Source organism: Seriola dumerili, unplaced genomic scaffold (genome assembly GCF_002260705.1).
Source record: "Seriola dumerili isolate Sdu_G_001 unplaced genomic scaffold, Sdu_1.0 BDQW01000109.1, whole genome shotgun sequence".
Taxonomy (NCBI): domain Eukaryota; kingdom Metazoa; phylum Chordata; class Actinopteri; order Carangiformes; family Carangidae; genus Seriola; species Seriola dumerili.
Window position 1 is genome coordinate 1,862,938 of NW_019174364.1, and position 20,785 is coordinate 1,883,722.

At 39.3% G+C, this 20,785-nt stretch overlaps 1 protein-coding gene across 4 annotated transcripts; it reads left to right on the forward strand.

Annotated features, from left to right (window-relative positions):
- The first annotated feature begins 6,063 nt into the window (after positions 1-6,063).
- On the forward strand, positions 6,064-16,472 carry LOC111222934 (protein DDI1 homolog 2-like). Of its 4 annotated transcripts, XM_022746859.1 has the most exons (11): positions 6,064-6,142; positions 6,301-6,473; positions 7,967-8,096; positions 8,434-8,814; positions 8,927-9,053; positions 9,300-9,427; positions 10,008-10,136; positions 10,639-10,742; positions 10,904-11,096; positions 13,429-13,477; positions 13,809-13,856. In XM_022746859.1, the coding sequence occupies exons 2-10, from the start codon at positions 6,336-6,338 to the stop codon at positions 13,437-13,439; spliced, it is 1,341 nt and encodes a 446-aa protein (XP_022602580.1). In that variant the 5' UTR covers positions 6,064-6,142; positions 6,301-6,335; the 3' UTR covers positions 13,440-13,477; positions 13,809-13,856. The 4 variants fall into 4 exon arrangements, with proteins under 4 accessions (XP_022602580.1, XP_022602577.1, XP_022602578.1 ...); XM_022746856.1 differs by lacking the exon at positions 13,429-13,477 and having other exon boundaries at positions 13,809-16,472; XM_022746857.1 differs by lacking the exons at positions 6,064-6,142; positions 13,429-13,477 and having other exon boundaries at positions 6,150-6,473; positions 13,809-16,472.
- The last annotated feature ends 4,313 nt before the right edge of the window (positions 16,473-20,785 follow it).

Consider the following 20,785-nt stretch of genomic DNA (forward strand, 5'->3'; position numbering starts at 1 on the left):
ATTGTCATGGAGATAGAGATGGAGTTGAGTTGAGCATTTTTCTAAATTTTTTTATCTTATTTGTGTCACATCAGAGTGGACTGTGGTTTTTCTAAGACACTGAATTATAATGGTTTCTACTTTCCTGCCACCATGAACAAATGTACTTTCTCACAGGCACCTTTTATACTCAACTAAACAATTAGTCAGTAATTGTTCAAACAGCCCTGAGATTTCCAGCTTCAAATTTTATATTTTGATTATGGAACTGAACCAATCATTAAATGTGTGAGTTATTTTGATTAATCTGAAATAATCACTTCAATTGCACTTTATTTGTTATAGTAACATCAAAACTGACAAAAGTGATAATCATTTTCCATCTGTGAAGTGGCTTACTCCATTATGAAAGTTTTTAAGGAAACAGAATGTTATTATCTATAAAGAAATACATCTTTAGAGCTATTTTGGTATGTTTATTAACCTTTATCTGGGCTTTTTTTCTTCAGGACTTATAGGAAAATAGGTAAGATCTCTGTGGTTGAGTGTCGGAAACTATGCAGCTCTATGCTGTTTTGCCAGTAAGAACAAGAAATGGTACCTTTGCATGAGGAGTGAAAGAGCAGAAGGAAACAACCACATATTCTTGATCATTCTGCAAGATACAACCACACAAATGCTGAAAGCTTGCTTCTTGAAAACGGATGCTGAAAAGACACCTCTGCTCAAGTTTTCGCTGGCTGCCATTCAATGAAATTATGAAAAATATTTTAATTAGAGCATCACAAAATTCTTTAGTAGTTCATATTCAAACAGCTGCTTGTAAACTTGATACAACATCATCATAAGTCAATTTAGCAGGCTGAAGAAGTGAAAAGTCATTTACAGCATTTGCAGACCTAGCTGTCATCATGCTGAAATGTAGTCAATTTGGTGAGTAAATCTCAAAGTAAATTTATATATGTGCCACGATGTTTAATGGTACAGAGACCCATTTTTTGTCTCTGTCTGACATCAGACAGTTTTAATTGCACTATTATTTCTCTGGTTTCTAACAGTATGAGAGTTTGTTTTCACATAAACCCCCACTTATGTAGGAACCCTCTCTGAAGGGATTTTGCTCCAGCAACAAAGCTTCTAGAGTAAACAAACAAGACAACTTTCATAGCATGTCAGGGACGTGGAACTGTAGTGTCACACAAAGTAAGTTTCCTTCCTTTGGTCTTTGATAAGTACATGTATCACAGCAAAGTAAAATTAGTCATTAGTAATCATTCATTGTGTTTATAGTTCAGCATATGGTGCAGTCATGCTGAAGAAAAGCACCATATACATTACATATACTCCTTACACCGAACACACACACACACACACACACAATAAAAGTATAAACCCTAAGTGAAGAAGATGTACGCGCTCACACAATCTCTAGAAAAGCTCTAATCCGGCAACGTAAGTGCAAACACGTCTATTGTGGACTGGGGCTGTCACAATATTAGATTTTCACTAAACAATTATTGTGGCCAAAATAATTCATGATAATGATATTATTAAGATGTTGTATAGGGAGGTGGAAATAGAACAATCCAACTTGATAGTGAAAAGGCAACCACATGAAGTGATAAACAAAAGATCCACAAGGCCTAACATCTTCCATCTGTATTATCAACACAATAGTAATATTTCATTTTTTAAATATCACGGTTATCGACAATCAATATATCGTATCGCACCCCTTAAGTGCACTAATGGTGTGTAGGGGCTTTAACCCACTTCCTGCTGTATATGCTTTCACACAATCATACACTCATTACCAAAACCCAGAGAATCCCACACCCAGGCTGAGGTAATGCTTATGTTTGTTCTCTGTGAGTAAAATCTAGATACAAAAATCCTGAAAATGGTGTATAGTTTTTGTTCAGGTTCTGACAAATTTAAATAAGCCCAAATAACTTAGTATACAGTATGTGTGCCTACAAGACATTCAGTTTTGATTTGTGAAAATAGTTTACATATATGATACTGATGGGTGCTACTGTGCATTTCCCTTGTGAGTAACCACAGAGACTGAGAGCCAAGAGAGAGAATCACCACTTTTATACGTTGACGGGAGAAGCCCATATAAGACTGAGTCAATTGTACCACTCTGGAAACGCAGTACAAACCTATTAAATGGATAGACGTTGAATCATGCCGTTTAAAAACATTTTTCTTTACTCTATCACTCACTAACTGTATTTAATAGTGATCCCCACAATCCAGCACATAAAAGCTTTTGCATTTTCTGATTGCTTTTTTTTTCACACAAAGTTTCAAGGTGATCAAGCCTCTGCTCAGGATGTGCTGATTTATGCACACTTGCAACAGCATAAGCAACAGTTGCTTGGAATAAAGACAGAAGATGTGGTTAGTTCAACGTTTTATAATTATTGTGGGTGAGCAAAACAAAAAGAAAATTTCAAAGTGAGAAAATCCCACAAACTGACACCAGAGAAAAGCCAACACTGCAATTAAACGAGTTATAATACAAAAGTGCAAGTTATTTAACCTCATATCGATCTCTCATATTCCCTCAGGTTTATACTGATATCTCTTAAATGAAATATGAAACAAGCAACCTGTGGATTGAGGTAAATATTAAAACTAAAATAATATGCAATAACTGCTCTTATTACATCCTATAGTCCAATCTGATTTAACCTTTTTATATCCTTATCATAAAAGCAGAATTAACAGGTTCACGCTAAATGAAGCTCCTAATGTGTTTTATGTTGAATCAGACTTTTATCACGAAAGAGCAATAAACTACATTAACTGGTTCTCCCATCCTTGCCTCCATTGTCATTGCAGTAAAAGAAGAAAGGATGAGACCAAACTGCCCTGTTTTAGGACTGAATTTACAGGACATTTATTTATTATTGTCAAATTGATGAAGATGTCTTTGCGTGTGTTTTCTTAAGTTGCAGTGCCTTTAGCTCTCAGGGCCACATAGTTACCTCACCACTGATATCATTCAACAAAAATATCACTTCAGTGATTCAGCAACAACAAAAACTCAGTTCAATTTATTCAGCGTCTCAAATTTGTGTTGTGTAACACTCTTCCCAAACAATCAAAGTTTCAGTTCTATTCAATTCATTGTTTTACTTTATGTTTTTACCATACAAGTGAGTCATTTTCCCAATCAAATCGGATCTCTGACGGAGTAAACTCTAAAACTCTGACGCTGTCCGACTTACCTGCGGTACCAGGTAGTTGATTTCTTCATGCAAACATGAGGTAAGAGGATGAGGGTTCCTGGAGATCCGAGTATTTTACTTACAGACTGTACATAGTGCCAGGCATGGTTCACCGACGCCATTGTGTTTTTTGTCATCCATATTTAAATCAGAAATGGCGCCAAAACTGCCCATCCACTGCATGAGGGCAGTGTTGAAAGAGTGCAGAGCTCCCCTCAGCTCGCTTTCTTCCCCTCCCCTTCCTGCTCAACCATCTGTGACAGGTGTTTTTTTGTTCCCCACCATTGATGTATTTTTTCAACCTAATATGATTATAATAGGCCTACATCTTTTTTTCTTTTTTTTTTATAGTGTTATTCATACGACTAGCCTGTGCCGAGAAATCTGATGTTGTGACTAGTTTTGCCGCTTTGACTCATGGACACACAGGAAAGGTGAAAGTGAAACAGCCAACATGAAGTCCAGCTGCAAGTCACCCAAAATCCATAAAGGAACCTTCAGCTAAAATCCATGAACTGCAGCAGGAAATGAAGGTAAAAGTTCAACAGCAGCTGTTGAGTTCAAGATACTAATAAATAATAATCACAACATTCATAAACATACATAGTTCATTCATTTCATTCATCAAGCAATTTTGACTGATAAAAGGCTTAATGTCACATATGTTATTCCTGTGCCCAAGGACAATTAACTCTATATTATCCATCCTAAGCTAATCACAGAGAATCCTCACAATCTCCGTAGACAACACCACAGGCACTGACTTTGTTCTGTGTCAACAGTAGTGTATTCCATTAAAATATCGATTAAATGTGACAAATGAAAATTTTGAATGCACTTTTTAATTGAACCCCCACATTAAGAGCTATTGAGTGCAAACGATGAACTAAAACAGTAGAAAACCATACTCTGGAAGTATAGACCTGCAAATGTCATATTTCATCAGTCAGGCTACTGAAGTTATATCACTGAAATTACTTTGAGCCACTGTAAGAAATGTGTTACCACACTAACCCCATAATCTAGAGTAGCTGTGTAGTGTACCACCTAACAGGTCTCATCCAGATTTTAAACTGGACATAAGGTCATTTTGGCATGAAAAATTACACAAACATTTTATGGCCCTGCAGCATCAGAGCCCCATTTATTGTAAAAGAGTAAACTGGGATGACATTGCACATTTTAAGTTTCTCACTTTGGTTTCTAACTTTAGAAGAGAGTGCTGCATGTTCACAAATATACACCAATATGTTCTGGGGCACAGGAATAAGAAGTGTGAATTCTTAAAAAGGGTTGGATTCTCCTTCAAATGCACAATCCATGATTATGATATAGTGTTCCATCCTCAAAACATCTGGTGCAGAAAAATAACATAAGTATCAAAGTCATTATAGAAACCTTTTGGCGATCTTATTCAAATGATCATGTAAACTTGAAAATGAAAATATAATTTGTACACACATATGTGTTCTAGGATTACAGTGGACTTGACTTGATGAATATGAGCAAAGCAGGAGAAGCAGTCAGCAGGTTCCATTCAAAGTATTTAATCTTTTTCTTGCAGTCAGTCAGGTGTGAGTGGTTACAGCTGAGTGGTTATATTTCTACAAATAAAATAAAGTGCACATACAGATCAAATCATCAAATCGTCATAATCATATTATCTTGAATAAACAAAAATGAACAATTCTAAATAAAAATATCAGTACATCAATATATTCTCACTCTATATATAATCACGTGAGAACAAACCAAGGAGATTAGTTGTACTACTTAACAACAAAGTAAACATGACTTGAGATAATACAATGAAATAAACTCACTCAACGCACTCAGGAACTACGGTGAAATGATACAGGGAAGCAGCTCAGCTGAAGGGAAAACAGACAATAAACTCAGGACACAGAACAAACAACATCCAATGTGTGAGGTGCCCAGTTAGAACACCTGTTCTCCTGCTGCTCTTTAGCCCAGCAGTGATGTGACCCCACTTTCAACAGTATGCGTTACTATTTCAATTTAAAGGCTACATGAATCACAAGACTCTAATTCCAGTGTTCTTTGGAAATTTATTCCCAATCAGTTGTGGGCTGGCGGAAAAAAACCTTTAACAGTTATGAATTATGTTCATTATTAAGACAGTTTGTTTATCTATTTAGCTTAGCTCTCCTTTAAATTGAACGCTGTAGCCAATAGGTTTGTTCAAAACGCGCAACCTTTACTTTGAAGACGAGAGGTCTCTGTTTTCTGCTGTCGACTTCCTTGTTCAATTTTCATTGTACAAGTTGGATGATGGAGAAAACTGACGCTTTGGTGTGCTAAATTGAATTGCACGTCTTCATCCAGTGGTACAATAACACACGCCAATTATAACCAGCGTTTAGGCAGTATTGGCTGATGAAGAACGAGCTCACAAACGTCAACATACATTTGCACTTAAGTAAGGAATTAGGCAATACCCCGTAAACTTAAAGGGTTACTGCATTTTTCATTATACAACGTGAACAACTGCAGAAGAATTACACTTTATGCACGGACCCTTAATGCTGTATTTCCTGTTTATATCATTATGTGAAGCACTTTGTATACGAAATGTGCTGATGATGCAGCTTTAGTTTTATGGACTTTACTATGTTATTTCAATACCAAGCAATATTCAAAATATAACTATGACTAGTTTCATTTACATTGTGTTCCTGCAAGTAAAATGTAAAATGTGTGTAATTTTTAATAGGTCCACTAGATGGTGGTAATAGGAAACTGACTTGAAGTGTTTGTAAAATTAGAAGAAGAAACTACTCACGACTGCAAATTCTGTAATGCGACATGTCGAAAAACAAGCTGGATGAAATGCGGCAGTACTGAGCAATACTTGATGTTGAGTTGTTGTTAAAAGAGAAACTGTCACATCAGGCTTCTACCCAGTAAGTGCAAAGCAGTCAACGCCATTTGGTGTACTACTAGTTTCCCCTTTAACGCTAGTTTCTACTGAAATAGGGGTTTAAATTTGGGGAAAAATCCAAACAATAACTGGGTTTTCCACTGTGAAACAAGGAACTACACTAACCGCAATCTGTTACAGCGGGTTTATCCACTGATCCTGCCCCAAAAAAAGCGATGCTGGTCACCGTTTTCTGCGCGCCGAGGGATCGCCCAGAAACCACCTTCGCCCTCGATGTGTCCCCAGAGCTGGAGCTGAGAGACTTTGTAGCACTTTGTGAACTGGAATCAGGAATCCCAGCTGGGGAAATTCAGGTTAGACCCAAGCTCGCTGTAGCCACAGAGCTAACCTAGCTAATGGCTAGCTAGCCGATTTGCTAGCATGAATCGGGCTTTTGCTGTTTTGACAAACATGCTGTTGCGAAACTTGAGTTATCAACAACAGACAAAATTACCGACTTGTGTCCCTAACCGTCAATAACAGTTACAAAGTGTTGGCTTTGTCTGTAGGTAGCATTAACCTAACCAAAAGTCAACCTTACAACAAGCTAACTGTTGTCTAGTGGTTAACGGATGGACGGTTGTACTTAATATTACTTGAAGTTAATACATTTAACAAAGTTTGTACGCCGGCATCAAGACTAACGTCAGTTAACGGCTGTCTAACGTTACTCAAGAAACATGGTGCAGTTACCTTGACAGAGATTAAAGATTAGTGTTACTTCTCTGTACTGGATTGTACATACTAGCCATATGTGTATGTTTATTTTTCTTTATTCAGCTTTGTTTTCCTTGTTTTTACTATATGTCCACGTCTATCTCCTTGGACCTTGTTATTGTTGCTGTGTACTGTGTTTAAGTTCATTGAGAGCCACTAAAAAGTTGCCCAAAAAATCGGATTGCTTGAATAGCATAACAGGCCAAGCTTCACTCCGAACAATTTTTATCTACATAATATGATTAATTTGAAGTATCAACAGGTTCTCAATCTTGTGACCCCTGTCTGGTAGAGGAACCGTAGGTGTTTTTTAAAACTGTTTTAGTTCCTATTTGTTGTGTTTTGTCTAATTGCTTTTATTCTTTTTTATGTATTGTGTCAAATAACTAACACTTAAAAAAAAATCCTGGGTCAAGGTAGTATTTATAATCATAGGGTAGGAGAAATGTAAGGCTATCAGTTATTTTCATTATCAGAACATCTGATAATTATTGTCTTTTGTAATTGATTATTTAGTCAATAAAATGTCAGAAAATAGTGAAAATGCCCATCATTATTCCCTAAAGCCCAAGTTAACCAACTCAAAATGTTTTGGTTTTTTTAAGTCTATGAGTTAGCTCTCATAGAAAACTGGGAATCTAGCAAATATTCACATTTGAGATCTGAGATCTTACACTATTTTCGGACGTTCTTTAAATGAAATGTTTAACATAATCAGCAGGTTAATCAATGAGGAATATAAGTGTTTGCTGCAGCCCTAAAATGTACATTGGTAACATGAACAGACAATCCAGTGCATTACTACAGCCTTTGAAAACAGGCTTTGAAAATACCTCACTTCTCTTTCATTATTATTACAGTTTGGTATGTTATGAAATGTAGTTGTGGGCACGCTGGAAACAGAAAGTGAGAATGATAAGTTGCACAAATGTACTGACACATGACATTAGTCAAGTAGCTAGCAGTAATGCAACCTTGTAGATCTGTGTTAGAAGGCAATTGTTTCATCAGGTATCAGGTAATTGGATTGCCTAGACATTGAAACTGTATATTTCATTTAATTAAATGTTCTGTATTTTTCTGTGTCCAGATCACATATGTAGAACAGCCCCTCAAAGACCCCACTCGTGCCTTGGGGACATATGGTGTTAAGGATGGAGATGTGGTGGTTCTCAGGCAAGCCGACAGAAGGCCACCACCAACTCAACCAGCCTTCCCAGGTAATGCACATGTTTATTATAATTACACCAAACCTGTCAAGGTTGCAATAGAAGATGCTGGTATTCATAATGTTGTTTCACACACAAATACACACATCTAATTGATGCTGCTAGTTCTAGTTTGCAAGGTAGACCTGCAGGTTTTTTTTAATCATGGGAGGGGTTGCCAACAAAATCAAGATAAGTCATTGTAAGTATGAGGAAACTAAGTGCAATTTACAGGAAGTGAACACAAAGAAACAATATTGAAAAGACATAAAAGATTAATGTATCATCTATTTAGTGAGAAGAGTTTTAGATGCAGTATCCTAACATCTTTATCCTCTCTGCCCCTCAGGTCTGCCCCATATCGACTTTCGTTCTATCACAGTCCCAGGCACCTCTTCTTCAACCAGTCAGCGTGGTGCAATAAGGCCACAGCTACAGGCTCCGCAGCAGCAACAGCAGCAGCAGCAACAACAACAACAACAACAGCAGCAGCAGCAGCCGCCACAACAACAGCAGCCGCAGCAGCCGCAGCAGTCGCAGCAGCCGCAGCAGTCGCAGCAGCAGCGTCCTGCACAACCTTCCACGCCAATGGCCTTTCGCGGCTCCTCTCCTCAGGGGCTGGACGACCCTGCCTTACTCCAGCAGATGCTATTGTCTAATCCACATGAGCTCTCACTCCTGAAGGAGCGAAACCCACCACTTGCTGAGGCCCTTCTGAGTGGAGACTTGGGTAAGCGGAAAAAAAACAAAACATCCATAACATGTTTTGATTTGTGTTTATGGTCCTTTACTTTCAACAAGATATGAGTCGGTCACGTAAGTGTGACTGTCTGTTTCCTCAGAGCGTTTCACCAAAGTGCTGTTGGAGCAACAGCAGGATCGAGCCAGGAGAGAGCAAGAGAGAATCAGACTTCTGACTGCTGATCCTTTTGATCTGGAAGCCCAAGCAAAGATCGAGGAAGACATCAGGTATGGTCTAGAGACTGTGGAGTTTGTTTCTCACTCTGTTTCACTCGCTAGTTGGTGGTTACGGTCAGAAGTTATGCTGCAATAATACGCAGTGCAATATTTGTGATTTACATGCATTTGACTGTATTTTCTAAGTGAATCAGAATGTAAGAAAGGAAAGCGACCTGTTCACTACATACAGGCAACATGTTTTCATTCTTGTTTAAAAAGTCAAGTGTCTTACACTTGGATTTGTGGATATTCCAGGCAGCACAATGTGGAAGAAAACATGACCATTGCAATGGAGGAGGCCCCAGAAAGCTTTGGGCAGGTGGTTATGCTCTACATCAACTGCAAAGTCAATGGCCACCCTGTGAAAGCTTTTGTTGACTCAGGTAATGAGCATTAAATCCTGATCCAATATGTAGCTACAATGTTTTTGGGCCAAGAGTCAAAGTGGTACTAAAATGTTGGTGTGCTAGACAGTGGTTTCATTTCTGTGGTTCAACAGATATTAGTGTAGTGTCAATATCAGCAGTTATGTAACCCTCAATGTAGTCCTCTGTTAAGTCTTCAGTGACAGTTGGATTTGAACAATCATTTTCCTGTTTTGAACATTCTGTATGTCAGATAGTATCAGATAATGCGTTATATTTCTTCTCTCCCACTATTGCAAGAATTGGAATGGAAAATTGGAAATTCGATTTAGTTTGGGCTTGTTTTACTATTTTTTGATTGCATGTACTTGTGTGTATATCAACATTACAATTTTGTGACAAAAATGTAATCTTAATTTACTATGTATCATAACCACCTTTGGTCATCACTTTTTTTCTTTTTGCTCAGGAAACATTATAAAGTCTGCTGCACTTTTTATCAGTATCATTTACCTTATAATCACATTTTTAAACCTCATCGTGTTTTTACTACTTCAGATTACGTACATTTCATAGAGCCTGACATTCCCTTTTCTAGGAGCTCAGATGACCATCATGAGCCAAGCATGTGCCGAGCGCTGCAACATCATGCGGCTGGTGGACAGACGCTGGGCCGGGATCGCCAAGGGAGTGGGCACCCAGAAGATCATTGGCAGAGTTCATTTGGGTTGGTGACAGATTTAGTTTAAAGTGATTAAAGCAAGTCCAGACTAGTTCATAGAAAAGTAAATGGTGAGATAGTTGAAGTTAGTACAATCGTTGGATGCCTTTGAGTCCACTTCCTGTTCACTTGCAACCATAGCTATGGTTTGAAATATGTACTTTCAAATGATAATTGAACTTGTAGGATTTTGGACAGTTTGTGGTTATGAAATGTTGTGGTAAGAAACATTATCAACGTTGGTTTAACTAAGTATTAAACCTATTGGAGAAGATGAATTCTTCTAATTCCCTGCAGATATCCACAAACTGGCTGAGTAAAGATAAGTTTACCATTTAATGTACCGTTAAAACAGCACACAAAGATATAAAATGCTGCCAGAGATTGTCGTACTCTGAGTAGGTGATTTTCCCAAACTTGATCTATTCCCTCAATGGCATCCATATGGAAGCCTCTACTTGACATTTCAGTGTAGATGAAATTGTGTTGTCCTGTTGCACTCATCTAGCTCAGGTCCAGATAGAGGGGGACTTCCTTCCTTGTTCTTTCTCCATTTTGGAGGACCAACCGATGGACATGCTGCTGGGCCTGGATATGCTGAAGAGACACCAGGTGTGAGCCCCTTTTTATCTGATCACTGAGTGCAATACTGTATGGGATTGGAAGGAGTTAAATAATACAAGGGTTTCCACTTTTTTTGTTCTGTGTATACTACATGTACAGGAAAGAAAAAAAATGACCCAGGTTCAGTATTTGTCCTGTTTTTCTTGTAGTGTTCGATTGACCTGAAGAAGAGCGTGCTTTTAATAGGCACTACAGGCACTGAAACTCGCTTCCTGTCTGAGGCAGAGCTGCCAGAGTGTGCCCGACTGGCATATGGAGCAGAGGGGCGTGAAGACGCCCGTCCAGATGAGATAGCTGACAGAGAACTTGCAGAGGCACTTCAGAGGTCCATACAAGAAAGCGGTAAGAACTGCCTCCCATCTCTGCACTTCAGCCTGTTTTTCATTGAGCTTTTTCCAGCTCAGTTAGAACTACATGTGCATGTGCCACTTAAAGCTTCTTATTCTCAACCCCATTTATGCAGTCATCTGAATTTTCAGTCACATGATCATCTCATGTCATCACCACAGCAAAATAACTGTGCTTTAGAATAAGGTGAGATCAGGAAATTGAAAGCTTTTAGTCAAATATAAGAAAAGAAGATCAATGAGATCTTCACTGAAATCAAGCTTTTTGGGGCTTAAAGGGAAACATTCATGGTTTGAAACTGTATTTCTGTATCATAGTTATTGAGAAAACACCTCTTTAGTGCTTTTATCTCTATATGACGGTAAATTGAGGTAATGCACCATTAGCAGGTATGCTACAGCGCAGCTTTCTCTTTGTCTTATAAAACCCTGTAGAGGATCTGTTTGGTCAGTTCATGAACATAAGGATGTTCAGCCCATACCACCTGGTTTTTAGCAGCTCTTGGTGGGTATGATCCTCTGTTCACTTTGGAGAAAAGACTTAGCAGAAAGGAGCCATCAGTGCTAATCAGCAGTACCAGGCATGTCTCATTGTCATGAGTTCAGTGTGGACTGTTAAATTTAGTCAGATTCTGTGTTGGACAATGGTGCAAATGGATCTCTGAAGGAGTGTGAGAACAGCACTTGAAGCCACCTACAAAGACAAACACAAAGGAATATCTGGTGCTAAAAAAAACCCTGTGTTTTTTTTTAATAATTTCATGGTCTGTGTAATGTACTGACTTGTAATAGTCAGTACATTACATAGACAATGAAATAAATTTTTTTAAAAACAGCAAGATTATCACAGCAGCATGAGTACAAAATTGCATTGTAATTGTCAAAGAAAAATAAATTACTTTGACCTTTTCTCATAATTATGATTTCTGTAAAAAAAAAAAAAAAGAAAGAAAAATCCAAAATGATGTCTTACATGGATTTTGCAAAAATGAGAAAGTCATTTCATAATTGTAAGATCTTAGTATTGCGCTTAAAGCATCCTTTAATTGTTGATCTGAATTGAATTAGAGAAGTTACAGAGGAAACACTACTGGTGATGAACAGATTGCATTTAAATTACATTGTCAGAAAACTGCTTGGTCCAAGTTTACTTCCAGACATAGTGTGCTTTTCATGTGTATGCTTGAACAGTGACTTAAAAAACCTGCAGTGTTGACATACTAATGATAATATCATCATTACTAAGAAACTTTAATCACTCCTGGTGTTTTAAACCAAAAACTTACACAAAGCTCATTAAATCAGGTGGCGTTAACATAGTCAACTCAAATGGTGACGGATGTTATACAGTCACTTTCTTTATCCTCAGATTTGTGAGGAAGCTTTCTAATTATTATGAGATGATGGTCTCATAATTAAGAGTTTTCTAATTATTAAGAATTGTTTTTAATGTTACATGAAACTGTGAGACTGTTTGTACACTTGTCAGTCAAACTGCTTGCTCCAACACAAACTTGTTATGAAGGCGATATAAATGTGTCAAAGAGTCAGTCACTGTTTATGTCTTGGTATCTATCTGTTATATCCCACAATATCTCTGAGTGTATTAGTGTTCATGGTAATATTGGGTTTTTTTAAGGAAGTTTCTTGGTTTGTCAGGTATTTAATTTACTGGATTAATATGTGACAGACATTCTTGCCTGTTTTTTTTTTTTTTTTCCAATAACAGTTTCTTAGTTGATTTTTCTAGAAACATTCCATAAGATGATTTATAGCAATACCGCAATATGAATTACACAGGCTTTGTAAAAATCAGACTGTATGTGCGAGATCTTTTGAATTTTGCTTTGCAACATTCAAGATGGTCAAAACATAGTCATGTGTTTCCCTTTAATGCTTTTCAAGGCTTACATTAACATTTGTGCAACTGCCATTGACACACTTAGTCTTTGTTATTGCTTCATTGGCCAGCCATGTCCTGTAATGGCTGCAGATTGCAAATGGAATTCAAACAGAAAGCAGCAGTAGAGTTGAGACGCCATGTTGTGGCATCAGTTGGCTGACAGTTATTATTATTACTTTGTGATTGATTTTGATCAAACATTCTGAAGTGATCTGATTTGAGTATTCTACGGTTTAGTGATAGGCGATGTGATTACAGTGTGACCTCTCTATCAGGCCATAGGCTCAAGTTGTTTTTTGGATGACACTTTTCACATCTGTGTGTGTGAAAAGGCTGATAGGTTGGTGCATGCCCTGTGTGTGACTGCTAACTTTCTCCGTCCCTTTGCATGATGTGTGTGGTGTGTGCCCTAACCCCTGAGCAGGACAGCACTGATGCATTTGGAGACAGCTGGAGAGGGCCCTACCAACCAGGTACTGCAAATTCACAAGTCCATTGCCAGTGCTAAGTCCATTGCTATTTATTTCTTTTATTTTGCTCCTTTTTTGCTGCTGGATTGGTTAATTGATGTTGTACTTTCATTTTAACTTATTTATGTGTTTATTCTGACACATATAACTGTTAAAGAGGAACATGTAGCACAATTAACAAACAACGGATATTTAAGTATTTCAAGAGTTTCGGTAGGGACATTTTTGTTTTGGGTTGTTTTTGAAAATGCACATGATTCAAAGTAGTGCTCCCAGACAAGATTCATACACATTCCAGCTGTTTAATTCCCAGTTATATTTTCTCTCACAATAGACACTGCAGATGGACAAACTACCTCACCACAGCCCCCACCATTTACATTACCCAGAACCTTAGACCAAATGTCCTCATCCACCTCCCCCTCCCAAAACCCTTCCTCTGGCCAGCCCCAGACCCTGGATCGCTCTCAGTCTGCCCCGGCCGCCATGGAGCAGGCCTCAGCACCAGGGCAGTGCCAGGACCAACCTGGCTTTCAGGAGCTTCTTCGGCCTTCGACCCTAGCAGAGGCTGCTGGTTCTACAACCCATCAGGTCCAGCCTCACCCTCTGCCTGTCCATAGCAACTCTGAAGTGCCCCCTGTACCCAGTCCCTCAACAGACATCCTCCCCACACATACCCCTCCTGCAGACATGCCTACATTATCCCAGTATCCAGAGGGTGAGGTACTTTGTACAGCCACAGAGGGTGATGCTGATTCATTTGAGGTAGTGAACAGCTCCATGCTCCCGCATCCAGAGGAACTTTCCCCCATTCAACCCATGGAGCAGGAGATGACTGAGTTTGACACAGCTGATACCACTGAAGCCTGTCCAAGTGTTACTAGCCAACCTGACTCGGTTGAAATGGAGTCCCCCACTACCTCCCACGGCGTGGTGACCTCGGAGAGGGACCAGCCTGAAGGAGAGCGCTGCTCCAGCTCCGACAGCATCCCCTCACTGGCAGCCGCTCTGATGGAGCTTCACGAGCTGCTAGTATCCAACAACCGACAAAACCACAGCACCTCCTGCTCCCCCTCACATCCATTCATACAGGACACAGACGAAGTGGCCCCGGAGCCACGCACCCCAACACCCGAAAACACCCAGCCTACCCCATCTACTGCCATTACAGCTGGTGAAGAACCAAGCGATGCCAAAGCCAACCATGTTGCTGCTGTGTCTGATGAGGGACCATCTAAGTGTCTTGTGCCTGACTTGTCTGGCCAGGATGAGCATCTTGGCGGAGATACAGCAGAGACTGTGGAGGAACAAGGGCCACCACAGCATCCTGATTGCTCCAGGGAGAGGGGGGCAGATAGATGTGGGTTAGATGAAGCCAGTAACATCAGCATTTCCCAGACTAAGCCAGAGGTTCCTCCTGATCCTGCTGGGAACCTGGAGTTCAGGGAACCTCCTGAGGGGCAGCAGGGGCGAGGGGTTGCAGATGGACAAGCCTCTGGCAACAACACCCCAGACACTCTTGGCCTCCAGACTGAGCAGACTCTTCTCAGCCCTTTGTCTATGGCAGTGGGCTCACCAGAAGAAGTCTCTAGCACCTCATCCTCCTCTGTCCCCCCTCTTGCTCAGCCTCCCCAGCCTACATCTGCAGCCCCTCGTCTCCCTTCTCCGCATCCCTTTATAGAACAATTTCCAGCTGAGCACATCCAGAGAATCCAAGCAGCAGGCTTTTCTGCTAGGGAGGCTGCAGAGGCACTGGAACAAGCCCATGGGGTTGTGGAGCTAGCTCTGCTGGCACTACTAGCCCGCAGTATCACTGTGCCCACCTAGACTCATAACCACTCATGCGAGTCCCCAGCCTCCCAACTCAGCATCTGTCTTATTTATACCTTGTTACTGATCCAGATGTCTCAGTCCCTTTTTAGCAGGGAGCACGTATAAACACAGGGAAATGCTGTCTCTTGGTTTGTCATACAGAATATCCAAGATCAAACAGGACAACTGGTAATACTTTTCTGGATATAACAGATATGTGAGGTGTGTTTGCATGCAGATGTTTTGGGTGCCCACCCATTTCATTGGTTTTTAGAGATTTGGTATGATAGATTGATTTTCTCTTTGTTTTGTTGTCGCAACATTGACATATTATTAAATGCCCAGTGTGTGACTGGTTCTTTAAATATTGTTATAATTTCCCCTTTGATATCTCAAGAAATTATTATTAAGCAAGAGTATAATTTGTGGAGCATCGATGAAATAATCTCAGACTGGAGTAGCTGTACTTCTACTCCCCATGCCAGAATAACACCATCTGGTCAGCTTTAGATCATTCAGCACAAATATGGATATTTGAAGCAATTTGCCGATTTAAAAAATTAAATAAATAAAAAATAAAAAGCATCATGTTGATTTTTGTTGATGTTTGTAGCCCCTTCAATTCACAAATCAGAACCCGATTATAAAGAAGCGACATTGTGGGAACTGCTGCAGTTTCCCAGGGTTGATCATTTTTGATCAAGTTTACAAATCATTTCTACAGTTACGTGGAAAACCCCTAAATTTGCAGCCATTATCACACTGAAATATCAAGTGAGCCACAAGTGTTTGTTGAAGTATGATCATAGATGGCATTTTTTTTTTTAAATCAGTATGTGTATAACAGAAGGTATCTTGTACTGTATGTATCATTCTCCACAGTTTGAAAGCCTTGCCATGTGTAGATTTCAAAATTGTTTGTAGCTCCTGTTCAAAAAGTCCATTTTGTGTCAAACCATCATAGTGTGTGTGTGTTCATACCTTTAAAAAAACATCCATTTTCATTTTGTAATCTGTTAAAATATGGCCATTCACGACTGTCAAATGTTTTGTCAGTACGTCATATATCAAGGATTTTAATGGCTTTATTTGAGTCATATACCAACAATGTTCAGGCAGATTGAATTATTTACTTTTATCTTGTATGAAATTTTAAATTGCAAATAAAATGGAACTAGTATTTGTATACCATGCGTCATAAGTCATTTTCTAAACAAAAACACCATTCGATTCATTGCTTTGTCTTACATGATAGTAAACTGAATAGCTGATATAACAAAAAAAGCAATTTGAACTTCACCTCTGACTCCAGGAAATTGTGATGGAGTTTTCAGGCAATTACTTTATAGATGTCAGATAAATCAATAATGAAGATAATGATTTGTTGGAGTTGTGGCTCTCCTGTCATCTGTCTGAAACCTCAGTTTGTGTGAGCCAATGTGAGAAAAGTCGCACCTGATTCTAGTTTTTGTGATTGCTGCTTGAGGCTCAGACTGCACTTAACAGAAACTGTTTAATCTGAGTGATTGCGAGGCAGGTGAAGGATGCTGCCGTGGATATACACAGTCACAGTTGCACTTTGGGGCAGAGTTTTAAAACAAAGTTTCAGTGACAGACTTGTGTGAGAGAGCGGTCTCAGGCTGAAGCATTATGGCCCAGTTTGATTGCAGAGAAGAGAACAGCTACTCTTTGAGCAGTTGCGTCTTCACTAATCTACACTCCTACTTTGGAAACAGTCATCTAGTAAATAATTTGACATCACAAATACCAGCCATGAAGATAAGAGAGCAGCTTTCTTCAGGGTTTCACACTCTGGAGAACAACAATGCACAGGATAGCAGAGGCCGTGAGGAGAGCAGAGACTCCCTGAACCAGCTTGAGGTTAGCAGGTAAGGACCACATGGTGCATCTACAAAAGTCAATGTTTTATTTTACGTAGGACTATGGCAGTAAAATATGTTTGTCCTGTTCTAGTTCTCCCATAGACATATCTTCTGCCATCAGGGCAGTGGCCTTAAAGAGCACATGGGATCTGGGGAAAATGCACTCGGTGCCAAAGTTTTCCTCAGTTCCTAGACTTGGAGAAGCCAACTCAACTTTGTCCTTGTTCGATGAAGAGGACAAAAGTTCAGAAGGGTAAGAGAGGCTGTATATCTGTAGTCTTTATAATCTGTACAGTTAACTAAATGTGGCTTTGCTTATTCATCCCAGGATAGTAGATCCAGCTGAGGAGGAGCTGCCGAGTGTATCATTCCAGTCAAAGTACATCCACATTTGTAAGTTTACCTTTCTACTTGAGGCCTCTTGTCAGTCATTGGAAAGTATGTATTATTTATATCAATTTCAAGTACCCTGTCTTTCTCCCTTTGCTCTGCAGTCCCACTGTATCAGGACTACAGTCTGCAGGCGGTGAGGGATGATCTGCACAGACTCAACAAGAGTTTTGTGTCTCAACTGATAACACCCCAGTATCTTCAGGGTGTGCAGCCCCGTCTTATCGCTCAATGCAGTTTCCCTCAAGTAAACCCTCCTGAAGCGCCTCCATCCTCACCTCCACCTCACCCTATTAAGGCGACTCCGTTTACCCTTTGGCAAGATCTAGATGAGGTGAAGGCGTCTAGCCTCCTCAACAGCTTGACCACCAGAGAGATTCGCCTTCAGGAGGTGTGAAAAGCTCTATATTTATTTGCTCGTCATTTGAGACATGACATGAGTCTTAACTAATTTTGAGGGATAGTGATAATATGAAATTATACCCTGAAATTATACTTGCTGTACCTTTTGTTAGCCTCATCATGCTGATATGTGTGTTACAGCAGGATATTAAATATGATATAAAATATATCATGTTAACCTCTTGTTCTACTGCAAACATTAGCTGGTGGATATTCTTGCAACAACTATGTTAGCATGTTAACATCTAACGTTTACCTCTAGCATTTATTTTTAGCTTCTTAGCTTACATAAGCATCTTTAGGTTCATTTTTGTAGGATCAGAATTTAGCAAGTCACTTTTAGCCTGTGTTAGGTTGAAATGTTAGCATTGATATCAGCACAGTACAGGTATAGTTTATGGACTATACTTGTGAATGAAATATGTCTGGTATTTATATAGTTTTTTCTTCATTGTCAACAAGTCCCATGAAATGACCAAAACCAACAGTCCTCTTGTTAATATGTTCTGACTTCCCTGCTCTGTTTTTGATACTCAGCTCCCCAGCTGTTCAGTCTTATCTTGTGAAAACGGGTCACAAATGCATTTTTCATTTTTATAAAATACTCAGTAACTGGTCACTAGTTTTTAGGAATTGTTACTCAAACAGGAGTTAATAGTGCATTAGTTTGGGACTATTTAACAGCTGCAGATTAATACTCATTGCACATTATTAATAGTTTTGGAAGTATAGTTTTGACTATACACAGACAGTGCTTATTTGGACAAGTTCAGTGTTGATTTTGGTTTTTCATGGGACAAAAGATCACCCGCCTTGTCTTTTTTTGTTTGTTTTTTTAAATTCTTCATAGGTAAGGCTCTACAAGGTTTAGTGTCACAGTGAGAACATCCTGGAAAAATAATTTTCTTCCTCACTCTCATTTTGTTCACTTCAAGTCGATGTTTGAGTTAATCGGATCTGAAGCGTCTTACTTGAGGAGCCTTGGAGTTGCTGTCAATCATTTCCATGCATCAAAGGCTCTGAAACAGACCCTTTCTCAAATGGAGCATCACATTTTGTTTTCCAACCTTCGTCGAGTCATGGCAGCCAGTGAAAAGTGAGAGCTCCACATACACTACTGCTTCTGTTTTTGAACTGGCTGTGATGATGTTGATGTTGATGCTGAGCTGGTGTCCTGCCTCTTCTAGGTTTCTCATGGATCTGGAAATGCGACTGGGAGAGAGTGTGTTAATATCTCAGGTTGGAGACGTTGTGCTCCAGCACTGCCCAGAGTTTCACACTCTCTATGTGCCATATGTGACTAACATGATGTACCAGGAAGCCCTTATCAACCAGCTGCTGTAAGTCCCTGTTCTGTGCTCAACACCACTGATGGTACTCCACATCACCAAATTCCTCATAAGCCATATTCAGTCACATCTTCTTTTTCAAGGCAGCAGAACAGAGACTTTCTGTCTTTGCTCAAGAAGCTTGAGAGTGACCCAGTGTGTCAAAGACAAAGCCTCAAGTCATTCCTTGTCCTTCCCTTCCAGAGAATTACTCGCATTAAACTTCTGCTTGAGGTAGGCATCTGATTGGAGTTCAAAAGAAATTCAACTTGGGCCACAATGTTTCCCAAAGTCAGAAGTTGCTTTTGTGTGGGTTTTTATCTTTCATTTCAGAACATCCTGAAACTGACTGAACCAGACTCTGACTCAGTTTCAAATCTTGAAAAAGCAATAGAAGCCATTCATGAGGTAATACTGTTTTACTTTCAAGTGTTCAGATCTGTACATTCAGGCTCAGACGAATGTGAACAGAGGAATGAGATGACTAAGAGTGATGTGGTAATGCAAATTTTAGCTTTTTAAAAAAAAAATAAAAAAAAAGCTGTGAATAAACATGACTTGCCTCTTAATGGAACTCTAACTCTAAAGTTAAATGTGGTATCACTGTGGTATTTGAGTATTTCAATTTTATGCTATTTCTTCTCCACTAAAGTTCAGAGGCATTTCTTTTTAATAATACATTTATTTTGAAAATATCAGTTGCTATTCACTTTGCAGGTTCAGATTAATACTTTGAAATCTAATCAAATAAATGATGCATTATTAGATGTTAAGATAACATCAGACTTTATTTATCTACAGGAGAGATTACACAAGCAACCCAGCAGTATATGAATTCAAACTAAGCCCACCTTTCAACAGTTGTAACACGATGTACACATTAATGTATTAATAATTATAATCCAATAACGTACATTATTCTGAAGTGTTCCATTCTGCATGATTAGTACTTTTACTGGTACTTTAGGTATATTTTGATGCTAATACTTCTGTACTTGTAACAGTGTTTCTACACTGTGGTGTTGCTAAAAGATCACAGAACTTCTTCCACCACTTCTTTGCCCTCACAGATGGTGGCCGAGTGCGACAAGGGTGTCCGAAAAATGAAACAAATTGAGGAGCTGGTCTGCCTGGAAATGCTGCTGGATTTTGGTAAAGTGAAGGTGACAAATTGCCTTTTTTCCCCCCCACTGTAAGATTTCTAATAGAGAGACAATAAAACAGACTTGATTCTGTTATGTAACCTGCAGATGGCAGTAACCTCTAACAGACTGCCTCCTTCTCTATCCAGTCAGTTCCTCTGGTCGTAAGTGGGCGTTTTCTGGTGCACCAGGGTCCCATGAGACAGCTGACTGTGACAGGCACTTACAACTCCAGAACGTCATTCATCGACGTCTACCTCCATCTCTTCAATGACCTTCTGATCATCTCTTTCAAAAAGTACTTGACAAGCACTCATTACTGCAAAAAAATGGGGGAATTACTAATATTACTTT